Source organism: Prionailurus bengalensis, chromosome E4, assembly GCF_016509475.1.
Source record: "Prionailurus bengalensis isolate Pbe53 chromosome E4, Fcat_Pben_1.1_paternal_pri, whole genome shotgun sequence".
NCBI classification, from domain to species: domain Eukaryota; kingdom Metazoa; phylum Chordata; class Mammalia; order Carnivora; family Felidae; genus Prionailurus; species Prionailurus bengalensis.
The window spans coordinates 4332759-4355928 of record NC_057360.1 but is presented as its reverse complement, the minus strand read 5'-3'; the positions used below and the strand labels follow the sequence as shown (position 1 = coordinate 4355928).

General features: G+C 48.8%; 1 protein-coding gene across 2 annotated transcripts in view; it reads left to right on the top strand.

Moving 5' to 3' along the window:
• Positions 1 to 23170, top strand: part of KIF26B (kinesin family member 26B) — a 472500-nt gene that overhangs the window by 380881 nt on the left and 68449 nt on the right. For both annotated transcript variants that reach the window (XM_043569394.1, XM_043569395.1), the window contains 4 exons: positions 339 to 545; positions 5650 to 5743; positions 6738 to 7000; positions 9690 to 9873. In XM_043569394.1, coding sequence (XP_043425329.1) covers positions 339 to 545; positions 5650 to 5743; positions 6738 to 7000; positions 9690 to 9873 — 748 coding nt within the window. The remainder of the gene's footprint in view (positions 1 to 338; positions 546 to 5649; positions 5744 to 6737; positions 7001 to 9689; positions 9874 to 23170) is intronic.

Here is a 23170-nt window from a genome sequence, read left to right as displayed (position 1 = left end):
CGGCCATCCAGGTTGCCTGTTCGCCTGTGTGACTGGCCCACCAGCATACAGTTAATTTTCAGTTTATATTAATAAGAAGATAAAGAACACAATGTGCCGTTTCTGTAAGAAAGTAACGGACATAGCAAAACATGCCACCTGGTAGTTACAAACAGGTCAGTTTTCCTGGTATGTCGTTATTATTTCCAGGTTATGTCGTTAACCCGTGTCACCGTGTCATCATGAGAAGGTTCCCTGCCGCGGTGGATGCTCGTGTCCCCAGAGTGCATAGAGGGTGCCCCATCATAAAGTATCCAACGACGTCACTGCACGTCATTTCCCGCCTTTGTTTCCTGCAGGTGAAAGTCATGCTTCGCATCTGTTCCACGCTGGCCCGCGACACCTCCGAATCCAGCTCATTCTTAAAGGTGGACCCGCGGAAGAAGCAGATCACCCTGTATGACCCCCTGACCTGCGGAAGTCAAAACGTCTTCCAGAAGAGAGGCAACCAAGTTCCCCCTAAGATGTTTGCCTTCGATGCCGTGTTTCCTCAAGATGCTTCTCAGGTGGGTGTGGCCCCTCCCACCGTCCCCAGCCACAGGCTCAGGCAGTGTTGATTGGTTCCAAGAAGCCTTCCCCGTCCACCAGGACCTGTGAGCTGGGAGGGTGTCTTCCGGAGTGTTCTGACGTGTCAGTTCTTCCGGCTGTACAACTTGTGGAAACCCGTGGGAGCTCCGTTGAATAGTTCGGTCCCGTTGAATTATCGGTGTCAGGCCTCGGGTGGCATCATGGTGCCAGGATTTCAACACAACACATCCTTGGAGAGAAGGAGGAGGGCGGAGGAGGGCGCCAGTCCGCGGATGGCTTACAGAAGCAGGGACTGGAAGACAGAAGCGGAAATTTTAGGAACAACAGCGTGAAGATGGTGACGCGTGGGGTCCGCTAAGAACACCACGCCTGCCTGGGCTCCTGGGTGTGTCGAGGAGCTGGGTTTGAATCAGGCAGAGTTCTAGGGCCCTATGGGGGGCAAGTCCTAGTGAGGCATTGGTGTGGCAGGCAGGGAAGCTGAGGCTCACATGCAGTCCTGCGGCCTGAATCGGTGAGGTGGAGTAGAGGGGAAGAAGAGAGGCGAGGGACAGCCGTCCTATTAGTTAGCTGGTGATGCGTTACAACTCAGGGGCTTAAACCAACGAGCATTTATTATTCCTTGTTAATCTATGGTCCGGCCGAGCGTTCTTCCATTTCTAGCTTGGCGCACTTACGTGTCTATCCCATGTTTGGGGGCTGCCTGGCTTTAGGCTGGTGTAGAATCCGCGTTGTTTCTCCTCAAGCAGCAGGCTCTCCGGGGCTTGCGCTCACGGCGGTGGAATGATCCAAGTACACACGCCTCCCGAGGCTAGGCTTGGCGTTGACAAGGCTTGACTTCTGCTGCGTTCGGTTGGCTCAGATCTGAGGGGTGGGAAGAGACCCCGCCTCTTGAGTGGTGGCACTGCAAAGTCACCCTGCAAGGGGCGCGTGCACACGCACACACACACACACGCACACGCACACGCACACACACACACACACACACACACACACACACAGGGAGTGTGGAGAGTTATGGCCGTTCTGCTCCGAGTATAATTTGGAGGCTCCTTGGGGGCCCAGAGTGCCAAGATTCCTGGACCGGAGCTCCTGGAGCCAATCCCAGTAAGAACAGATGTCCACTGGAAGATTCGGTCACACCATCTGGTGCAGTTCATCTGCAGTGAATCGGCACGGCTGAATCTTCCGGTCACCCAGGTTACAGGTGTGCGGTGACCTGCCTCGCCTGCGTCCTGGCATCAGACGGCTGCATCTTCGGATGCGTTTCCGGCTGGCCCTTCCCAGGATTCGTACAAAACAGGGTGCTTCGGGGTGGCCAATGCCTGCAGCGGAGCCTGAGGACAAGGGTGCTCACAGCTCCTGTTTGTTTCCGACGCTGCATCCGAGTATAGAAGAGAGGATACTCACACGGGCCCCGGAATCATACCACAGACACACAGTGCGTGTTACAGGCTCCCGAGTTGGGCACATGGTTTCCCCAAAGAGTTTCACCACGAAGAGAGAGAATACAAAGAAGTTCGATAGTTTCTCTCTGACTTTTGTGTGCACGCACGCGCGCGCGCGTGTGTGTGTGTGTGTGTGTGTGTGGTACCACCCAGCTCACTAATCTAAACCTGACATCGTGTCTAATAAATGGCCTGCACGTAATGTAATTAACACAGTTAAAACTTTCCTGAAGCGGTCCTCCCCAAGTTGCAGAAATTCCAAAGCAAACCCTAAATGAAGTGCGGGCTGTTAATGAGTTTTAGATTTATTCCCGAAAAGAGCCATTTTTAATTGCTCACGTTTGCTTACATTTCACACGGGGCTCCACGCGACTGTCACACTCGCTTCCGGAAGCTTCTCTTTTGTTAAATTCGCCAATAATATAATGCATTGCATTTCTCTATTCAATTTGTGGTTTTCGGGAAGTTTCATATACATTAACCCACTGGACTCTTCTCGGAGTCTGTGCTGTAAAAGAGGGAAGTTTTGCCATGTTCACATCCTGCGCAAGGAAACTGAGGCTCAAAGATGCAGCCTCTCATTCCGTAGTCCCTTCCCTGAGCAGACCTCGCTTCCTGCTCTCCTCCCCGTAATCTCTCTGTCCTGCATCTCTGACCTCCCGCCATTTTATTCGCTGTTTACTAGCAGTGTGTCCTTGGGCGGGTCACTGCACCTCTCTGAGCCTCAGCCTCCTCATCTGTAAGCTGAAGACAGACCCAGATCAATGTGATTCATTGAGCCGATACATACGAGATGCTCGAAATAGAGCCAGAGCGTGGCGAGTATTCGATAACTGTGAGCTATCTTTGCCTGTCGTGTCATCACTGATGACAGTCATGGTCAGCCTCAGCACCCGAGAGGTGAGCACCCTTTGAGCCTCCGAGGCAGGAAAGCAGGAAACTGGACGCGGTGGCTTCTGCTCTCAGGTCCTCAGTGGGCTCATGAGCTGCAGTCACCAGGGAGGTCCCAGGCGGTTATGAGCTTGGCTTTCTCTCAGTCTCTCGGGACATCGGCTAAGCAATGATTGGAACAGTCCTTGCTCCTCACTGCCCTGGTGGACCCTCCCTAGGACCCATGGTGGCCTTGGCAGTCATCAGCTGCCCCCTCCGGGGCAGACCTCCGCTGGGTCTGGCTGTGGGAATGTGTCTTAGTCCGTTTGGGCTGCCGTAACACAACAGCACAGACTGGCGGGCTTATAAACTACAGAAATTTCTTTCCCACAGTTTTGGAGGCTGGAAAGTCCAAGACCAAATCCTTCCCAATTCACAGCTGTCTTCCCGCTGAATGGGGTGAGGGAGCTCTCTGGGGCATCTTCCCCAAGAACGCTGATCTCGTTCATGAGGGTTCCACCCTCATGACCTACTCACCGCCCCCCCCCCCCCACAAAGGCTTATTTCCAAATACCATCACAGTGGATGTTAGGTTTCTTGTTTTTTAATGTTGATTCATTTATTTTGAAAGAGAGCAAGCAAAGCAGGGAGGGACAGAGATGGAGACAGAGACAGAGACCAAGAGACAATCCCAAGCAGGCTCCACACTGTCAGCGCAGAGCCTGATGCAGGGCTTGAAACCACAAACCGTGAGAACATGACCAGAGCTGAAATCAAGAGTTGGACACTTAACCGACTGAGCCCCACAGCTGTCCCTGGACGTCAGGTTTGAACATAGCAGTTTTGGGGGCACACATTCAGTCCCTCACAGGAAGGGCGGTGGGGAGGACTCCAGCATGTGGGTAAGTGGAGGCTTCCTGCTGCCCGCGTCTGTGCTAGGGAAGGCTCCCTGCCTCTCTGGGCCCCCCAGACAGAAGGCAGCAGGGGGCCCCCAGGGGCCACTGTCAACCACTAACAATACGAGATGGACAGGTCATTGACCACTGGAACTGCAGGAATTCAGCAAGGGGAGCCCCGTGAGGCCACTCCCGTGTCTCCTGTGGCCACTGGCCTTTGCACAGATGATTCTGGTCCACACACAACCAGCTCTCTCCCTGCCGCCCTCGTCTATTTGGTGGCTGGCTCCAGGTGGGGCTGTGAGCCCCCTGGCTCCCCTCCTCACTTCATGTCCAAAGGAGGCAGAGTTCATGCAGCAAGAACTTCTCCCCCCTCTGCAGAGGTGCCCATGGGGAGTTCCAGATTCTACTGCTCGGGGCGCCTGGGGGCTCAGTGGACTGGCCTCCGACTTTGGCTCAGGTCCTCATCTCACGGTTCGTGAGTTCAAGCCCTGGGTCGGGCTCTGTGCTGACAGCAAGGAGCCTGCTTAGAGTCTCTCTCTCGATCTTTCCCTGCCCCTCCCCCGCTTGCGTGCGTGCTCTCCCACCCACCCCCCCGACACCTTAAATAAATAAATAAACATTAAAAAGAATATTCTACTGCCTCAGTCTCAGGGCTTCGAGCCACCCTCTCGCTGCCTAGGTCCTGGAGGTGTGACAGATCCTATGGTCCCCATGGCAGCCTTGTCCTGCCCCCCCCTCCCCCTAAGTCCAGGAGGAGCCCCCGGCAGAGTTGTTGAGGCACCACCAGAGCAGACAGCGGGGTGGGGGCGGAGTATGGTTTTTCAGTTTGGGTTTGGGAGACAAAATCGATTTCCAAGTATTCACACCCGTTGTACTCATGCAGCCTGGAGCTGAAAACTGGATTCCCACCGGGAGGCACGCTGCCCCGCCGACCGCAGAGCCCGGGTGTTTCACGCCTCTGAGTGCATCCCTAAGTTCGGACTCTGGCAGGAAGGGGACAGCACACAGTGCACTGTTTTGTCCTCCTGGAAGCCTCAGATGCTACCCAGAGAGTTCCCAGATGTCCCAAGTCAGGCCACAAAATGTACTGAGTTCTTGTCGTTTGAGGAGCGGTAGCTTATTGGGTGTTAATGGGGAAATACCGAAAGTTCTCAGAAGCCTGGCCCCCTCCGAGGACTTGAGAGTCATGTGGCAGACGAGACACAGCAGGCTGAAGAGCATCCATTATAACACGCTGACGAGGGGCCTTTGACACTGTACATTGTATCTGCCCAGAGAGAAAGAAAGGGCTGGTTTTGAAGAGAAGGGGACGTGGCTCAAGAACGAGGAGGGAGGTTGGGAGAGAAAGTCGATGTAGATCACCAGGCCCCTGCTTATGTGAGAAATGCAACGTTTCCCAAGGTCATTTTCTTGAAATGCTATGTCATCTTTTTCCCACTAACAAGCTTGGTCCAATTCTATGCTGTGTGTGTGTGTGTGTGTGTGTGTGTGTGTGTGTGTGAGTGAAGGAAGGATCCAGTTAGCGGAGGGCCAGTGGAAAGTCTAAATGCCTTGTCCAGCAGCCCAGAAGGGCAGATCAGGAAGGCCACGAGGTCCATGAAAACGCCGTGGGCTGTGCTCTCATCCCAGCGTGTTGCTGCCTGGCCTGCGGAGGCGGCCGCTGGAACGGGCTGCAAGTCAGCAGAAGGGTGGTTTGCGGGCGGTGTGTGTGAGGCTCGGGCTTGCGAGAGGCAGAGGCACCGGACGGTTTCGAGCGGCCCGGGAACTCCTTCACGGCCTGACCCGTCCGTAGCGCCCCGGGGCGGCGGGCTCCCCCCGCCGTTGCTCACGGTCCACTCACTGCACGTGTCCCCTCTTGTGTCCGCCAGGCCGAGGTGTGTGCTGCAACCGTGGCGGAGGTGATCCAGTCTGTAGTCAACGGGGCGGACGGCTGCGTCTTCTGCTTCGGCCACGCCAAGCTGGGTCAGTGAGAGCCGTGCTTGTCTCTGCTGTTTGTGTTCCGAATCACACAGCCCGTGCTCCGGCGCGGGTCCCGGGGTCTGCGTCGGCAGATGGAAGGCGGTTGCCTGGACTGAAGAGTCACCAGTAACGGTTCCTGCTGCTAAAATGCAATGCCCGTCCCGAGTGGAGACCCAGTCACCTAGGAAACGGGGTGGGGTTCTTCCCACTTGGCCCAGAGAGCCAGCAAGAGGAGGGACCCGCGCGGAGCAGGGGCTCTTGGGTTCGGGGCGGTGGATGGAGCCCTCCGGGGAAAGCCCAGAACCGTGTCAGGACCTATCTGGGGAGCACCTGACAGCTGACCTTGCCTCCCAGCCTCTGGCCTGTGCCGGAGCGAGAAAGGACAGGCGGGTCAGGGGACCGGGGGAGCACCCGGCCAGGGGGTTGGATGATTGGACCCCCTCAGGGTGCCTTCGTACTCCTGGCCTGTGTCCCTCGGCTCGGCAGGCCTCACTTTCCAAGTCAGTAATTTGGGGTGCTCCCAAAGCACCCCTTTGCAGGGAGGGAGGCCGGTTCTAGGCCGGGACAGAAAACTCATTTCAGCTCACTTCTGTCCTCTTGATCTCTGATCAAAGCAGCAACCCAGAGCTTAATAGAATTTGCTCATGCTATAAAAAGAGACACAGCATTGAACTTGAGGAAGGATATAAAGTGTAAGTATGTGCAGTTAATCTGTGGGGTGGTGATAAAAAGGGCCGTCCTAGCGTTGAAAGATGCCTGCCTTCCCACCGCGTGTGAGACAGTGCAGCGACCGGATGGTGTGGGATCCTCCTCGAGGGGAGCCGTGACTTCATCCTGTCTGGGCGCTCACGTTCTTTATTACAGCCATTTAGCGCGTAGTACCGGGAAAGGCTTACCGCTTCCCTTGCCTCTTCCTCTCCTTCCTTCCCTCCCCCCACCTCCCCTGTGGAGGGGGACACTCAAGCCGTGTTCCTGCCTTGCCTCGCCCCCCCCCCAGGGAAATCCTACACCATGATCGGAAAGGACGACTCCATGCAGAACCTTGGCATCATCCCCTGTGCTATCTCCTGGCTCTTCAAGCTGATAAACGAACGCAAGGAAAAGACGGGAGCCCGCTTCTCGGTGCGGATCTCAGCCGTGGAAGTGTGGGGCAAAGAGGAGAACCTGAAGGACCTGCTGTCCGAGGTGGCCACGGGCAGCCTGCAGGACGGCCAGTCCCCGGGCGTGTACCTGTGCGAGGACCCCATCTGCGGCACGCAGGTGATTGGCTCTGGAGCTCAGTGTGGGGGAGGGGGAGGGGTCCAGAGTGGCTCCTCGCTGGGGAGGCTCCCCTGTGACTCACTCCACGTGCACACGGGGGAGGCTCGTGAATGTTTACCTACAGGTGGACGGGGACTTTACGGCCTGCAGCTGGCTGCAGGGCCATCGGCCCCTAACCTAAATATTTGTACCTTGGATCTAACTGACAGTGAGCAGCAGCCACAATTATCGGAGCCCTCGGGGGCAAATTGAATTCACTTTCTTTACGCCCCCTCTCAAGAAAAAAAAGAAAGTACAGTCTTTCTTTTGTGTAACAACAAGCCGAAATATTTACTGCTCTGCACAAATAGCTCCAGCCGTTACTGGCGCTGTTTACGGCTCTATAAACTGTGTTTCTGGCACTGGTTTACAGCTGGGTTAGTAGTGCCGTAGGAAACGCTAATAACCACTTTCTAATTAGAACCATGAAATAATTGCTGGAACCGTGGAAGCCAAGAGAGGCTCCAGTCCACCTTCGCGGGGAGGTGGTGCCTGTTCTGTGCGTCTCACGCTTGCCGGCTGACAGCAGGTGGAGTGCGCCTGGTTCATATCCAGAAGAATCTGCCCTTCCAATCTCCAGAAGGCTTTATTTCCTAGTTTTTTTCTGATAAGTGTTCCTTTTGATGAGTGCCTGCCTCATCCCCGGTGGGATCGTTTTCTCGGGCGAGGTTCCCTGCAAGTTGCACCCATCTGTTCACACCTGGCCGTGTTCTTCCCCGGCTCAAAGCACCTCAGATCCTTCCATTTCTGTTATGAATCCCCCATTGCAAACCTCCTCATGATTTGTGAGGTCCTACACGACCCCTGCCTACCTTTCCAGCATCATCTCTTGCCATGCCTCTTTTTTTTTATTTTTAAAAATGTTTTATTATTTATTTCTGAGAGAGAGAGAGAGAGAGAGAGTGTGTGTGTGTGTGCAGGTGGGGCAGAGAGAGAGGGAGACACAGAATCGGAAGCAGGCTCCAGGCTCTGAGCCATCAGCCCAGAGCCCGACGCGGGGCTCGAACTCACGGACCGCGAGATCGTGACCTGAGCTGAAGTCAGACGCTTAACCGGCTGAGCCACCCAGGCGCCCCTACCATTGGTAGTTTTAATAGAGGCATCAGATACCACTTGGATGTGGAATCTAATCAGAATCCAAACCACTTGGTCATTCAAAGCCTAATCCAGCGGTCCTCAAACTGTAGTCTTTCTCAGTCACCTGGAGGACTTGTGAACACAGGGTGCCGGGCTCCCCCTCTAGAATTTCCGATTCAGGAAGCCTGGGATAGATCCCCAAAACATGCATTTCTAGCAAGTTCCCACGTGACGCCGATGCTGCTGGTCCAGGGAGCACACTTCACTTTGAGAACCACTCTTCTGAAGCATCACAGCACCTGTGACAGAAATCAGTGTCACTTCTCCTGCTGTTGTCTCTCCAAGAATTACCTGGATGCTCAAATATGCTGTGGCCTCTGTTGCCTTTTGTAATAACTCTGCCCGTGAAGCCCCCACTTGGGTGAAGGACCTGGTTAACTGAGGGCTAAGAAGAGATCAACAGCCTCTTCATTTTAACTCTTCGTGTCGAAAAATCTCAAAAAACCCTTTACCTTTTTTTTCTGCCATAATCATTCAAACGGTGACCTCAAACACCCCAGAGTCTCTCTTTGAAGTTCGGGGATTTTGAAGGTCCCAGGTGCCAAGATCAGCCCTCAGAGTTCAGAATTACAAGTGCAGTCAGAGTCGGGATAGGAAAGTGTCAGAATGTGTACCGACCCCAAGGCACATACCGCAAACCATTTCTTTGAATAAACGAGATGTTTCCTTTTCTACCCCCCCCCAAAAAGGGGTGCTAGTCAAATTCGGATACTATCGTTCTCATTAAGGTTTACTCTGATTTCCAAGGGATCTCATAGGATTAGGACACGTGGCCCATGATGCTTTCTTAGTTAATAAGTACCATGAGCATGAATTTAGGGATTAAAGATAAACAGTAGAGATGAGACAGTCAAGTATGTTGGGTGTTTTCATGCATCTTTTTTTTTAAATTTTTTTAGTGTTTATTTTCTTATTTTTGAGAGACCGAGTGTGAGGGGGTGAGGGGCAGAGAGAGAGAGAAGGAGACACAGAATCCGAGGCAGGCTTTCCAGGCTCTGAGCTGTCATCACAGAGCCCGACGCGGGGCTCAAACCCACAAACCGTGAGATCATGACCTGAGCCGAAGTTGGACGCTTAACTGACTGAGCCACCCAGGGGCCCCCAGACGTTCTAATCTTAGAGATCAGGATGCAAAGATCCTGAGATCACGTCCCTCGTGTGTTCTTGGGTGGGTGGGTAGCTGAGGCGGGGGCGGGGCGGGGGGGAGTTTACTATCCTCTGCAGAGATCAGACTGGGCCCCCTGCTCCCTGCCGTTCACTCGGATACAACCATTTGCTATTCACACCTGCTATTACTTAAATTGTGAACCTACGTTCCGTGCCATACGTGGGCTCATTATGGACTTCCCGAAATGGATTGGTTGGGAATTGCAGGTGAGTACAGGCCGTTGTTCCGGAAGGACCCTCGGCCTTCGAGAGGCACGCGGCTTTTCCGCAGAACAGAGAGCCAGGTGCGGGCGGCACGCCGGCCCTCCTCCGGCTGGGGCCTCAGCTCTCGGCTTGTGTCTTCCAGCTGCAGAACCAGAGTGAGCTGCGGGCACCCACGGCGGAGAAGGCCGCCTTCTTCCTGGATGCTGCCATCGCCTCCCGCCGCGGCAGCCAGCAGGACTGTGACGAAGAAGGCCACCGCAACTCGCACATGCTCTTCACGCTACACATCTACCAGTACCGCATGGAGAAGAGCGGGAAAGGAGGAAGTAAGTGACCCCATCTCCACCCAGCAAGAGACCCGCCGTCGAGGGCCACCGTGACCCTTTTTGTTTCTAAAGTGGGCGACGCACCCAACGTAGGGCTCGGACGCACACCCCTGAGACTGAGAGCCGCGTGCTCTGCCAACTGAGCCAGCCAGGCGCCCCCTGACCCTTTTTTCTTAAGCAGGGTACGATTCCACTGGTATGGGGTTTGCTCACCTGGAGCTCCAGACAAACGCCGAGTCTGGACTGCGGTTCACTTTTGAGCTGTCCGGGGGCGAAGGTCGTTTACAAATGTAACTACTGCCAGGGGAAGGTGAGCGAGAACTTGAAGCGGAAAAACAGCCGTTTAGTACTATCTTTTTGTTCGCAACCTGTACAGGTGCTTTTCATGAAAGCCCGATATTTATGCGCCAGGCACCCTGATGATATGTTATTAATCATTAGCTTGAGTTCCTTCTGTGGAGCTGGAAGAAACAAAGGCGTGCTTTTAAAATAATCTAGAAACCAGACTTTTTTAGAACGAACCAGATTCTGGCTGCCTTCGTCCCTTGGGTGATGCCGGTCAGTGACGTTCTTCTAAGCCCAGGGTCCAGGCCCTGCCCTGTGGGGAGCGTCACTGCCAGGAGCCCAGACCCCTATGGGCTACATATTCGAAGCCAGCACTGACCTCGGTGCCATGTTCTCCCCTTTGCCTGCCAGGTCGTGCACGCTCCACACACTGGGGAGTATCTCAGATGGGCTCTTGGGCCGTGGGCCCCGGGTCCGTGGACCTCACTGCACTTCGCAAGGCAGTGTGAGCCGCTAGGCTGGCCGAGCAGCAGCTTCAAAGCCTCTCCGTGGCCACATCTGAGGGCTTTCGAAGCACAGGCAGCTGGTCCCCCTGTGCCCTCTGAATGATTGCCCCAAGGACCTGGGTCCCCGGAAAACAAACAAGAGCCCCGAGTAGGAGATGAACCCCAGTGCATGGAAACTGTGAAGCTAATCGGCTAACACAGAGACCATCAACAAACCTGATTCTCGGTGGAGCCTGGAGTTAAGGCATCCAACTGGGATCCGTGGAAGGGCTTCCCGAGTCCTCCACGAGTCTTCTTGACCAAGACATGGAAACCAGTAGCCTGGAGCTGGGTCTTGAGGACTTCTCTCCCCGCCCCCAGTGGAGGCTCTATCCTTCCCTAATCTCCACGCTTCTGCTCGCTCAGTCTTCTGCCATGGCTCCTCCTCCTTAATTGTTGCTAATTTTTTTTTAGCGTTTATTTACTTATTTTGAGAGAGATAGAGGGTGTGTGTGTGCACACGTGAGGGGGGAAGGGGCAGAGAGAGAGGGAGAGAGAGAATCCCAGGCAGGCTCCCTGCTGTCAGCACAGAGCCCGATGCGGGGCTCAGTCCCACGAACTGGGAGATCATGACCTGAGCCGAAACCAAGAGTCGGACGCTCAACCGACTGAGCCGCCCGGGCGCCCCCAGCTGTTATTTTACTTCAGGTTTAAAGAAGTCTGATTTACATTCGGTAAAACTTGCCCCTCTTGTGTGTTGTTAGAGGCGTTTTGGCAAATCAGTACGGTTGCGTAAGCACACGACCGTCAGAGACAGAACAAAGCCACCAGCACAGAAAGCTCTTTCTTTGCCCTTTCTGGACAGTCCCTCCCCCCACCTCTCGCCCCTGACAACCACTGATCCGTGTTTCTCCTTTTAGTGTTGCCTTTACCCAGAACAGCACATAAATGGAATCACGTGATCCCCATGCGGCTTTTTGTGTCTGGCATCTGAGATTCATCCGTGGTGCTGTATCACTCGTTTGCTTAGATTTCTGGCTGCCCTCGCCTTTAGTTTCAGCTGAGCCTGGAGACTTGCCCCTGCCCCTCCTCCTGCCCCCTGGCCTGAGATCTCACCATCCACCCCGTCCTGGGGTTGTGGTTCCACGAGGCAGCAAGGCTCTGACTGTCAGCCCTGGCTGCTCGCTGTGCTGGCTCCTGCCTGGGAGTCTGGAGACACTGGCCCCATGTGCTGGGCACTGGGTGCCCCTGGAGACAGACCAGCAGCAGCCCCAGTCTCTCCCGAAACCAGCCAGGGTCATAAGGGGGTGGGGGTGGGGACTGATTCTCAGCGAAGGGCTCGTGACATGGCCAGCACTTCCGTTTAGAAAAGTTTCTCAAAGAAGGAAACAAGGGATTAGGAGACGGATGAGAAGATCCAGACCTTTAAAATTCATAACAGAAGTTTATCCCCCTAACAGTCTGGGGGGGCTGGCTTTTAAATCCTGCCCTCACTGTTTTTCCTGGATTGTGTCGAAGCAGCACGAACGTGGGAGTCTGAGAAATGTTTTGCTTTTTAAGCTTTCTTTTTTAAAGCTTTATTTCTTTTAAGCTGTTTTATTCTTTTAAGTCAATAATAACGGAAATAATCAGAGCCCGCAGCGGATTCTTACACCGTCGGCAGAGAGTGACTCACAAAAGATCCGAATTTTCAGCCAAGTTGCTTCCAAATGGCGCTGCGCGGAAGGTCTCGGGAGGTGGGGTGGTCTCCTCCTTCTGGGTTTCAAAACCACGCTGAAAAGGGCGGTTCCCGGTTTTTCACTTTTGTGTGTGTGTGCGCGCGCGGGGTTCTGCCCTTAATTTGGAACCCGAAAGGGGGAAAGGATCTTGAAAATAAACCGTTAGTTAAGTTGCTTCAACTGTAAGAACTTAAAAGTGCAGCGTCACAGGAGCGTGGGCTGGGACGTTCCCTCGACCCACCGATGCTCCAGCGCTCAGCGCGTCCTGGGCACTTGCAGAATATTTAACATTCCCTTCACCTTCGTATTTATACATTGTGAAGGCACATTGCTCTTAAATAATACATCCAGGGTAGAGGAAAAGGCAAGTGCCATTAATGGCTCCCCGGACTTCCTGGGGGGGGGGCTTTTTAATGTCTCTGTAGGTGAGAAGGGGAGACGGTCCACGGACTGCCACCTACCTGCCACGACACCAGCTTCCTGGGAGCAGAGGAATCCGCGCCCGAATGCACACAGCTTCCAGCCCGTGGCTCACTTGACTTGTGCGAATTTGTATCTGTTTAAAATACAATGAGAGATTTGAAGTGGTGTTTAAAAATGGAAGGTTTTGTTTACTTATCATAGATAAGTAATAATCCCTGTGGACCTGGCAGCCAGAACTCAATTAAAGGGAAGTTTATTAATTAGTTACCCTGCAGGGAAGCAAAGAGCAGAGCGTGAGGCTGTTAACTGGCCATCAGAGGCTCAGACGCCGGATTCAGAGAGGTCTCTACGGCAGGAACTAGACACGCCATGCACATACATGCACCGGAATCTTACCTGTATGGATTTTATACGCACATGCATGTACACACGTATGCATGTGTAAGGAAGGGGACGAAAATGTTCTAGATGTGTCTAGTCACAATAGAAAATTCTACGCTGATGTATTCCTGTTTTGCACATAGCATTAGGTTAAGCTTAAATATTTCCCTGTCTCATTTCTATTAATTAATTTATTTTGAGAGAGAGAGCACGCGAGCAGGGGAGGGACAGAGAGAGAGGAGAAAGAGAATCCCAAGCAGCATCGGCACTGTCAGCGTAGGGCTCCAACTCACAACTGTGACCTCGTGACCTGAGCTCAAACCAAGAGTCGGAGGCTTAACCCACTGAGCCACCCAGGTGCCCCAGATATTCCCGTTTGAAAGGGTTTTTGGAACGCTTATGGGGCTGATTCCCCATGTGTCCTGGAGCCTTCCCCTGCTTTGCCAAGCTGATGTGAGGGGCGGGGGGGGGGGGGGAGAGGCTGAGAACCCCCGTGGGAATTCCTATGTTGGGAAGGAGACCCTAAGGCCCTGATGATCGAGAGCTGTCCCCGAAAAAGATGGGTCTATCAGGAGTCTGTCCACTATGTGTTTAAATCAAATGGAGCGTGTGCTGTATTTTCGAAAAATCAATGCATGTCTCTGTTACCTAGCTTAGCTATCTTTCTGGAAGAGAAGGGCCATCCAGTTATCTCTCACATAAGCAGATGGCGTGAGTTCAGAGAAGTCCGCTCATGCAGCACAGGCCGGAGATGGTCCGTTGAGAAAGTCAAAAAGGAGAAACCTGTCAAATGACACATTCTCGTCACGAAACTTTTTCTTTTTTTTTTTGCATGTAACAATCTCCAAAAAAACACCTCCTACGAACCTTTTATTTCCACTTAAAACGTACACATGTGTATTTATTCATTGATGTTCTGATACAGGGCCACGGCTTTCTCTTTGAGATGAATTTTCAGCCAAAGTCCTGGCTTTCATAAAGCATGCCCATGTTAATGGTCTGGTTTTTACGTTAAGTTTCTTCTAACTGATCCAAGAACTTAAAATACACTTGTGCGGCCTGCTGGTATTAGACCTTTTCTAGATTCTTAAGTTTTTCCCCACTCTGTAATTTCTCATTTCCACCTAATTCGGCATCTCTTTAGAAAAAAACCTCATTTTTATCACATCTTCCCAAAGCATTGAGTTCAGTTTTTAAAGAAACATTAGTTCCCTTTACACACTCATATTTTATTGGTTTGCATAAGATAGGATTACATTTGGGGCGCCTGGGTGGCGCAGTCGGTTAAGCGTCCGACTTCAGCCAGGTCACGATCTCGCGGTCCGGGAGTTCGAGCCCCGCGTCAGGCTCTGGGCTGATGGCTCAGAGCCTGGAGCCTGTTTCCGATTCTGTGTCTCCCTCTCTCTCTGCCCCTCCCCCATTCATGCTCTGTCTCTCTCTGTCCCAAAAATAAATAAATGTTGAAAAAAAAAATTAAAAAAAAAAAAGATAGGATTACATTTTTATCTACAGTAACAAGTGGCATTATTAGGTCCAGGAGGGAGCCCAGCTGACCTGTTAAGTATACAGCTCATTTTCAGCGAGCACAGACAGACAAGAAAACAGCCCGCACTGGCCACGCACATCCCATGTGCCAAGGGCATCAGGCGATGTGCCTCATAGGTGATGGCCGGGAGGCCAGGCAGCCCTTCCCAAACTTCACTGCACCTGAGAGTCACCTGGGGAACTTTGCAGTGAATCCCAGTGTCTGGGGCACACTCCAGGCCAGTGAAGTTAGGAAGCCTCCCGAGTGGGAGCCCAGGCATCCGTATCTTTTTAGGTGACTCCTCAGTGATTTTCCAAGGCGATTCTGACGTGCAGCAAAGTTTGGGAACCACTGAGTTAACGACAAGTGAGGTCAGAGAGCATCTACATACTTCACAGTTAGCTCTGGCTTTTCCTCTTAGATTCAGCATTAATTTTCTAGGAGAGGTTGGGCAATTTATTCACCATCTGTGAACCCCGTTTCCCTCATCTGCAAACCCGAGCCAATTCTTGCATTACGGGATTGTCGTAGGAATTCAGTGTTAGTAGGAGAGTCGCTCGATGAACGTGAGTTAGGAGAGTGGCCCAGAAATGGGGTGAAATTAGCAATGCTTCCTGTGCGGAGACTACGGCACGTGGGTATGTTGGTTTGGCCAAGCTCTAGACTTAACCCATACACAGGAGAGTGTGAATGAAAGGTGACTCAAGGCAGACTGAGTTATGGTCCCTTCCCCCCTGCAGCTGCGACCCCAGAAATGTGACGAGTCGATGAGGAACCTGCTCCTTACCTGCTGGTAGCGTTCATTGATACAGAACTGCTTTCTCGCCAGCCATCTGTAGTCACGTACGTGCTTGCCAATGGCAGATGGCCCGGGCCCGCTCACCTCGTACCCTTCCGGATTCAGCGCCGTGTGTGGAATCCACAATTCCGTGGCCCCTGGAATTTGAGTGGGTGTAGCGGACATTGTCTGAATGTGACTTCCATTTTGAGTCATGCAGGTGTAATTATAGGTATTTTATAAGGTTCTTCTTCAGCACGGTCTAAACTGTGCCTTTTGTTCTCTGTGCTGTATTTTACTACATGCACATTATGCATTTTATTCCATTACATCAAATGGACTATTAGAGTCTGAGAGTCCAAACTGGTCCGTCTTTGCCCTTTAATCTATGGCACACGTGGACCATCTGAGCTGCTCCAGTCTATATAATTAGGTTGCAAAACAGATGATAGTTTGCTTTAAAAATAACTGTTTTCCTCCTGTGCTGCCGTGACCCAATCTTGCCTGAATACAGTACATAGTACATCTTCCCTTGCCAGAGTTTTTACTGGGGACAGCGGAAGGTAAGGAAAATGGAGTGTCCTTTGTGTGAACATTCTTGGCCACAGACCTGCCCAAGTCACTGACGTGGCTGAACTGAAATGCTGCGCTTTCTGTAAACACTCATCACCTGCTTCTCTGAGTCCGAGATGTGGAAATTGAGGGTGAGGCACGGTAGAGGGCAAGTTGGGGTTAGGACCGTGGTTCCTTCAATGTTTTCAGCCTAAAGCACGACCAGCAGCTCGCCCTCCTGATCTGCACTCATGTAGGCTCTGCCTACAGATGTGTGGCCCCCCAGAGACGGGCCACATGCCCGTCACATGTCCTCCAGGACCCACCCTGCAAGGTGGCCTGAGGCGCCGGAGTCCGCTGCTGCCTGGGGAGCGAGGGGAGGAAAAGGAGATGATCCAGAAGCTGGGGTGATGTGCCGAGGGAGAGGGGGCCGGGGCAAAAAGGGAGCCCGTCACTTCTACTGTCTCGGGAGCTGGCTGAGGCCAGCACGATGCAGGATGAAGGGCCCAGGTCTCGAAGGTGTGAATCCTAGCTGCACCGCTGACCGTACGATCACGGCACGTTTCCTTTTTCAAAACATAACGGAACAGCTTTAATGAGATACGCTTGAAATACAGGAACAGGCACACACTTGGTCAGCTGTGTCATATGTATAGACCCAGGAAACCAGCAGTACAGTCCAGACAATGAACATATCCCTCACCCTCAAGAGGTTCCTTGGGACCCTTTGCAATCACCCCGTCCAGCGTCTCTCCTTCCGCCTCCCCACGCTCAGGCAACCACAGAGCGACTTCAGCTCTTACCCTTTGCCCTCCATTTCCTAGAGTTTTATACCCATGAAATCCTATCTCACAGTCTGCACTCTCTTGAGCGGCGTCTTTCACGTAGCGTAATTGTTTTGAAACTCAGTCACTTTGTCACATGTGTGAGTAGTGCCTTTATTCTTTTTCCTAAGTAGCAGTCCATTGTCCGCCTAGTCCCCTGCTGATGGCCATGAGTTCTGGTTCACGTTTGGGGCTACTACAGATCAAAGTACTGGGGACACTCTTGTGCAGATCTTGGTATGGGCACATGTGTCCTTTTCTTGTAGGGAAATCCCTAGAATGGAATGGCTGGACCATGTGGTAGATGTACGTATCCTTTTTTTAAGGAGCTGCCGAAGTGTTTCCCGAAGTGATTGTACCATTTTATATCCCCACCAACTCCTCCAGATCCTCACCCACCCTTAGGGTGGTCAGTCTTTTTAATTTTAGCCTATTTATATAATAGGCATACATTAGTATCTCACCTTTCTTAGTCTGCATTTCGCTAATGACCAGCGGTGCTTGGCATCTTTTCATGGGCCCATTTGGCACTCACACATGTTCTTTGATGAAATGTCTTGTGCCCGCTTTGAAATCGCTTTTGTCTTATAATTAAGTTTTGAGAGTGTTTAATATGATCTGGATACAAGGCCTTTCTCAGATACACGTTTTTCAAATATTTTCTACCAGTCTGTGGCTTACTTTTTCATTCTCTTGACCATGTATTTGGAAGAGCAGAAATAGTCAGTTTTGGTGAATGAAGGTCCAGCTTCTCTGTGTGTTCTCTTATAAATCATGTTTTTAGTATCGTATCTAAGAAATCTTTGCCTAACCCAAGACCAGGAAGGTTTCATATTATGCTTTCTTCTAGAAGTTTTATAATTTTACATTTTGTGTTTAGGCCTTAGATTCATTTTTTTTAATAAAATTGTGCAATGTATGGACTAAAGGGTTTTTTTTGCAAATACGTGTGTGTGTGTGTGTATGTACATACTCATAGAAGGCAGTATCTTCATTTTGATAAAAATGTTTCTGAAAAACCTGCTAACATCATACCGGTAAAAGACATGCATATATAAATATAAATATAAATATAAATATAAATATAAATATAAATATAAATATAAATATAAATATAAATATAAATAAATATATATATGTATGTGTGTGTGTATATATATATCTATATATATACATATATATATAGATATATATATATGTCTCCCTCAAACATTAAAACATTTTTTAAGAAATAGAGTGGACATTCTTATCTTGTTCCTGATCTTAGAAGACATTTGATCTTTTACCATTAAGTATGATGTTAGCAGTAGATTTGCTCAGAAACTCTTTATCAAACTAAAGATACTGCCTTCTATTTATAATTTGCTCAGAACTGTTATCAGGGATGGATGTTGAATTTTGTTAAACGTTTTTCCTGCATCTACTGAGTGGATAATGTAGGGGTTTTTTTTTTTTTAGTTTGTTAATATGGTCCAGTGTGTGTGTGTGTGTGTGTGTGTGTGTGTGTGTGTGTGTAAATTTCCAGTACCATTTGTTATAAAAACTGCTTTTTCCCTACTAAATTACCTTTGTTAGAAATTATTTGTCCATATTTGTGTGGATCTGTTTTGGGACTCTCTACGTACTGTTCCATTGATCTGTTCATCTATCTTTATACCAATACCACAGTGTCTTGATTTATGGTGGCTTTATAATAAGTCTTGAAATCAGATACTGCACTATTAGCCTTCCAATTTTGTATTTATTCTTAAAAGTTGTTTTGGCCAGGGGCGCCTGGGTGGCTCAGTTGGTTAAGTGCCCAACTTTGGCTCAGGTCCTGATCTCACCGCTCGTGAATTTGAGCCCCGCGTCAGGCTCTGTACTGACAGCTCGGAGCCTGGAGCCTGCTTCCGATTCTGTGTCTCCCTCTCTCTCTTCCCCTCCCCTGTTCACACTCTGTCTCTTTATCTCTCTCAGAAACAAATAGACATTAAAAAAAAGTTGTTTGGCTATTCTAGGTCCTTTGCCTCTCCATATACATTTTAGAGTCAGCTCCTAAATTGACTCTGTAGAATCACCTTGTACCAAAAACGCCTGTTGGGATTTTGATTGGGATCACACTGAATCTATAGATCCATTTCTAAAGAATAACGTCTTAACAATACTGAGTCTTCTGATTCATGAACACAGCTTATTAGGTCTTCATTCATTACTCTCAGCAATGTTCTGTGGTTTTCAGCGTACAGATCTTTCCTTTGTCCATTTTATGCATAATTATTTCATACTTTTATCCCATCGTAAGTGGGATTTTACAGTTTTAGTCTCTAGTAGACTATCTAGAAACAAAGTTGACTTTTGTCTGTTGATCTTGTATCCTGCAACTTGGCTAAACTCTATCAGTTCGAGTTGCTTTTTTGTGGATCCCGTTAGACTTTCTACACAGATGATCATGTAATCTGCAAATAAAGACAATTTGACTTCTTGCTTTCCAATCTGGACCCTTTCTCTGTTTTCTTGACGTTACTGGCTACAACTCCCAGCACGACATTGAATAGAAATGGTGAGAATGGAGGGGCACCTGGGGGGCTCAGTTGGTTAAGCATCCGACTCAGGCTCGGGTCATGATCTCACCGTTAGTGAATCCGAGTCCTGGGTCAGGTTCTGTGCTGACAGCTCAGAGCCTGGAGCCTGCTTCGGATTCTGTGTCTCCCCTCTCTCTGCCCCTCCCCCCCACCTCATATAAATAAACATTAAAGAAAATTTTAAGAAATGGTGACAATAGACATTCTTGTCTTGTTCCTGGTCTTAGAAGGCATTTGATCTTTTAGCATTAAGTATGATGTTAGCAGTAGATTTGTTCAGAAACTCTTTATCAAACTAAAGATACTGCCTTCTATTTATAATTTGCTAAGAATTGTTATCAGGAATGGATGTTGAATTTTGTTAAATATTTTTCCTGCATCTACTGAGTGAATCGTATAGTTTTTTTTTTTTTTTAGTTTGTTAATATGGTGAATTATATTGATAGGCTAATTTTTTTTGTTAACCAACCTGCATTTCTGGGATAAATCCCACTTACTCACGGTATAAAATCCTTTGTATATGTTTATAGATACAATTTCTTAATGTGGTTCTCTAATTTGTTCAGAAATTTTGTGTCCATGTTCATGAGGGATATTGGTCGTTAGTTTTCTGTCCTTGTAATTTCTTTGTCTGTTTTGGTATCAGGATCATCCCCGCCTCATAGAGTAGGTTGGGAATATTCTCTCCTGTTTAATTTTCAGGAAGACGTTGTGTGGAATTGGTATAGCCTTTTCCCTTCTGCTACTTTATCATTTCTTAAGTGTTTGGTTGGATTCACCAGTGCAGCCATTTGGCCTGGAATTTTCCCTGTGAAGGGTTGTTAACCAGAGATCCTGTTTCTTTAATGGACACAGATCTGTCATCTTTTAAATTCTTGAATGAAAGTACTTTCGGTACTTTCTATCATTCGAGATATTTGCCTGTTCTTCAGTTGTCTAGTTGACTGATGTGATGTTTCCTTATTAGCCTTTTGATATCTGTAGAAACTGTAGCAAGGCCACATCTCCCATTCTCGACATTAGTAATTTGTGCCTTCTCTCTGCCTTTCCTATCAGTCATTCTTAGAGATTTATCGAAGAACCAACTTTTGGCTTCTCTATTGTTTTCTCTATTGTTTTTCCTTTTCTATTCCATTGATTTCTGCTTTTATGTTCCTTATTTCCTTTCTGTTATTTATTAGTTAATTTGCTCTTTTTTTTTGCTTATTTCTTAAGGTGGAAGCTGAGATCGTTGATTTGAGACCTCTGTTGTCTTCTAATCTAGGCATTTAATGCTCTAAGTTTCCTCCTCTGTCCTTCTTCAGGGATTTCACAAACTTGAATATGTTGTGTTTCATTTTCATTCATTTAAAAACACTTTCTAGTCTCCATCTTGAGTTTTTCTTTGACCATAGGTTATTTGGAGCTTTATCGTGGAGGTTCAAAATATTTGGGAATTTTCCAGAAAATCTTTCCGTATGGACTTCTAAGGTAATGCCATTGTGTCAGAGAACATACTTTGACGTGAATCCTTTAACATTTATTTAGACTTGGCTTCTGGACCAGAATATGGTCTATCTCAGGAGACGTTTTGTATGTATTTCAAAAGAATATCATTCTCCCATTGCTGGGCTGAGTGTTCTATAAATGTCAAGTACAACAAGCTGGTTGGCAGTGTTGTTCAAGTTTTCCTTGTCCTTACTGGTTTTCTGTCTACTTGTTGTATCGATTATTGAGAGAGGGTTATTTGAAACCTACACCTGTAATTATGGGCTCGCTTATTCTTGTAGTTCTCTCAGATTTTGCTTCATGTATTTGAACTTCTGTTATTGAATGCATAAATATTTTTGATTGTTAGAACCTCTTGCTCAATCGTCCTTTTCATGAAATGTTCCTGTTTGCTCGTCTTCACATTTTTCGTCTTAAGTTTCTTTCATTTAACATCGATAGAACCACTTTAGCTCTCTTACGGCCACTGTTTGTGTGGTATAGCCTTTCCCACTTAACGCTTGTAATGGATTTTTTCTTTATATTTGAAGTGCGTTTCTCATAGGCGGCATATAGTTAGGGCTCGCTTGTTTATCCAGTCTAGCATTCTCTTCCTTTCAAATCGGAGTATTCAGACTGTTTACGTTTAATGTGACTATTGACGTGGTTTGATCCAGATGATCATTTTCCTATAGATTTTCTATTCAACTTGTCTGTTCTTTTTTTTCCTTGACTTTTTTACCTACCTTTTTTGGACTTACAGAGTATTTTTAATAATTTTACTTTGTAGGGGCGCCTGGGTGGCTCAGTCAGTTAAGCGTCCGACTTCAGCTCAGGTCACGATCTCGCGGTCCGCGAGTTCAAGCCCCGCGTCGGGCTCTGGGCTGATGGCTCAGAGCCTGGAGCCTGCTTCCGATTCTGTGTCTCCCTCTCTCTCTGCCCCTCCCCCGTTCATGCTCTGTCTCTCTCTGTCTCAAAAATAAATAAATGTTTAAAAAAATAATAATAATTTTACTTTGTATCCTCTGGTTGATTAGCTATAATTACTCACTATTTCCTGATCGCCCTAGGGTTTATAGTATACACCTTTAAGTGATTACAGTCTTCTTCCACGTGATCTTATAGCACTTCCTGTACATAATAAGAACCCTACAGTACGGCCCTTGTGTATTTCTTCACCTCTAAACTCTGTGCTATTGCCAAACTTTTAAATTTTGCACATGCTCTCACCCACACATTACACTGTCATTATTTTTGCTTTAGCAGGTCAATTATCTGTCAAAGAGATTTAAATAGGGAAAAATGTATATTTATTGGTCCAGTTATCGTTTCATTTCCACAGCTCTTCATTTTGTGGGTTTGCTTTTGGTGAATTTTTTTTTTTTGAGAGAGAGAGAGAGAGAGAGAGAGAGAGCGAGCACACATGAGCCAGGGAGGGACAGGAGAAGGGAGAGAGGATCTCAGGCAGGCTCCATGCTCAGTGCAGACCCTGACGCAGGGCTCGGTCCCACCACCATGAGATCATGACTTGAGCCACAGTCAAGAGTCTGACCCCCACCGACTGAGCCACCCAGGCGCTGCCCCTCTTTCAGCTTTTTTAAGTCCAGAAAAGCCTTCATGTCCCTTTTATCTTGGGATGAGACTTTCGTTGGACGTATAATTTCAGGGTGACAGTTTCCAGCACTTTAGAAATGTTGCTGCACAGTCTTCTCACCTGTACGATTTCCAACAAGAAATTTGCCATCGTCCTTGTCTTTGGTCCTTTATATATAATCTGCTTTCCTCCCCTGACTGTTTTTAAGGTTTTTCTCCTTATCACCGGTTTTGAGCAGTTTGATTATGATGCACTTCAGTATAGTTTTCTTCATGTGTCTTGTGATTGGGGCTCATGGAGCTTCTTGGATCTGTGGGTTTATAGTTTTCATCAAATTTGGGGAGGTTTTGGCCATTATTTCTTAAAATATTTTACCTGTGCCCCCTTCTGTGTCTTCTCCTTTGGAGACTCCAATGATATACCTATTAGAACACTTAAAATTGTCCTACAGCTCTTTTTTCTAAGATTTTGTTTTTATTTTTAAATTTTCTCTCTGTTTCATTTTGGAGAGTTTCAGTTACTTTATCTTCAAATCTATAAGTCCTTCTGTAATGTCTAATCTGCCATTTAATTCAGTGTATTTTTCAGCTCACACATTGTAGTTTTCAACTCCGCACAGATGCAGTTTTATGTCTTGTTTAATATATCCCGCATCTCTACTCAACTTTTTAAACAGCTGAAACCCTGCCATAACTGTTTTGATG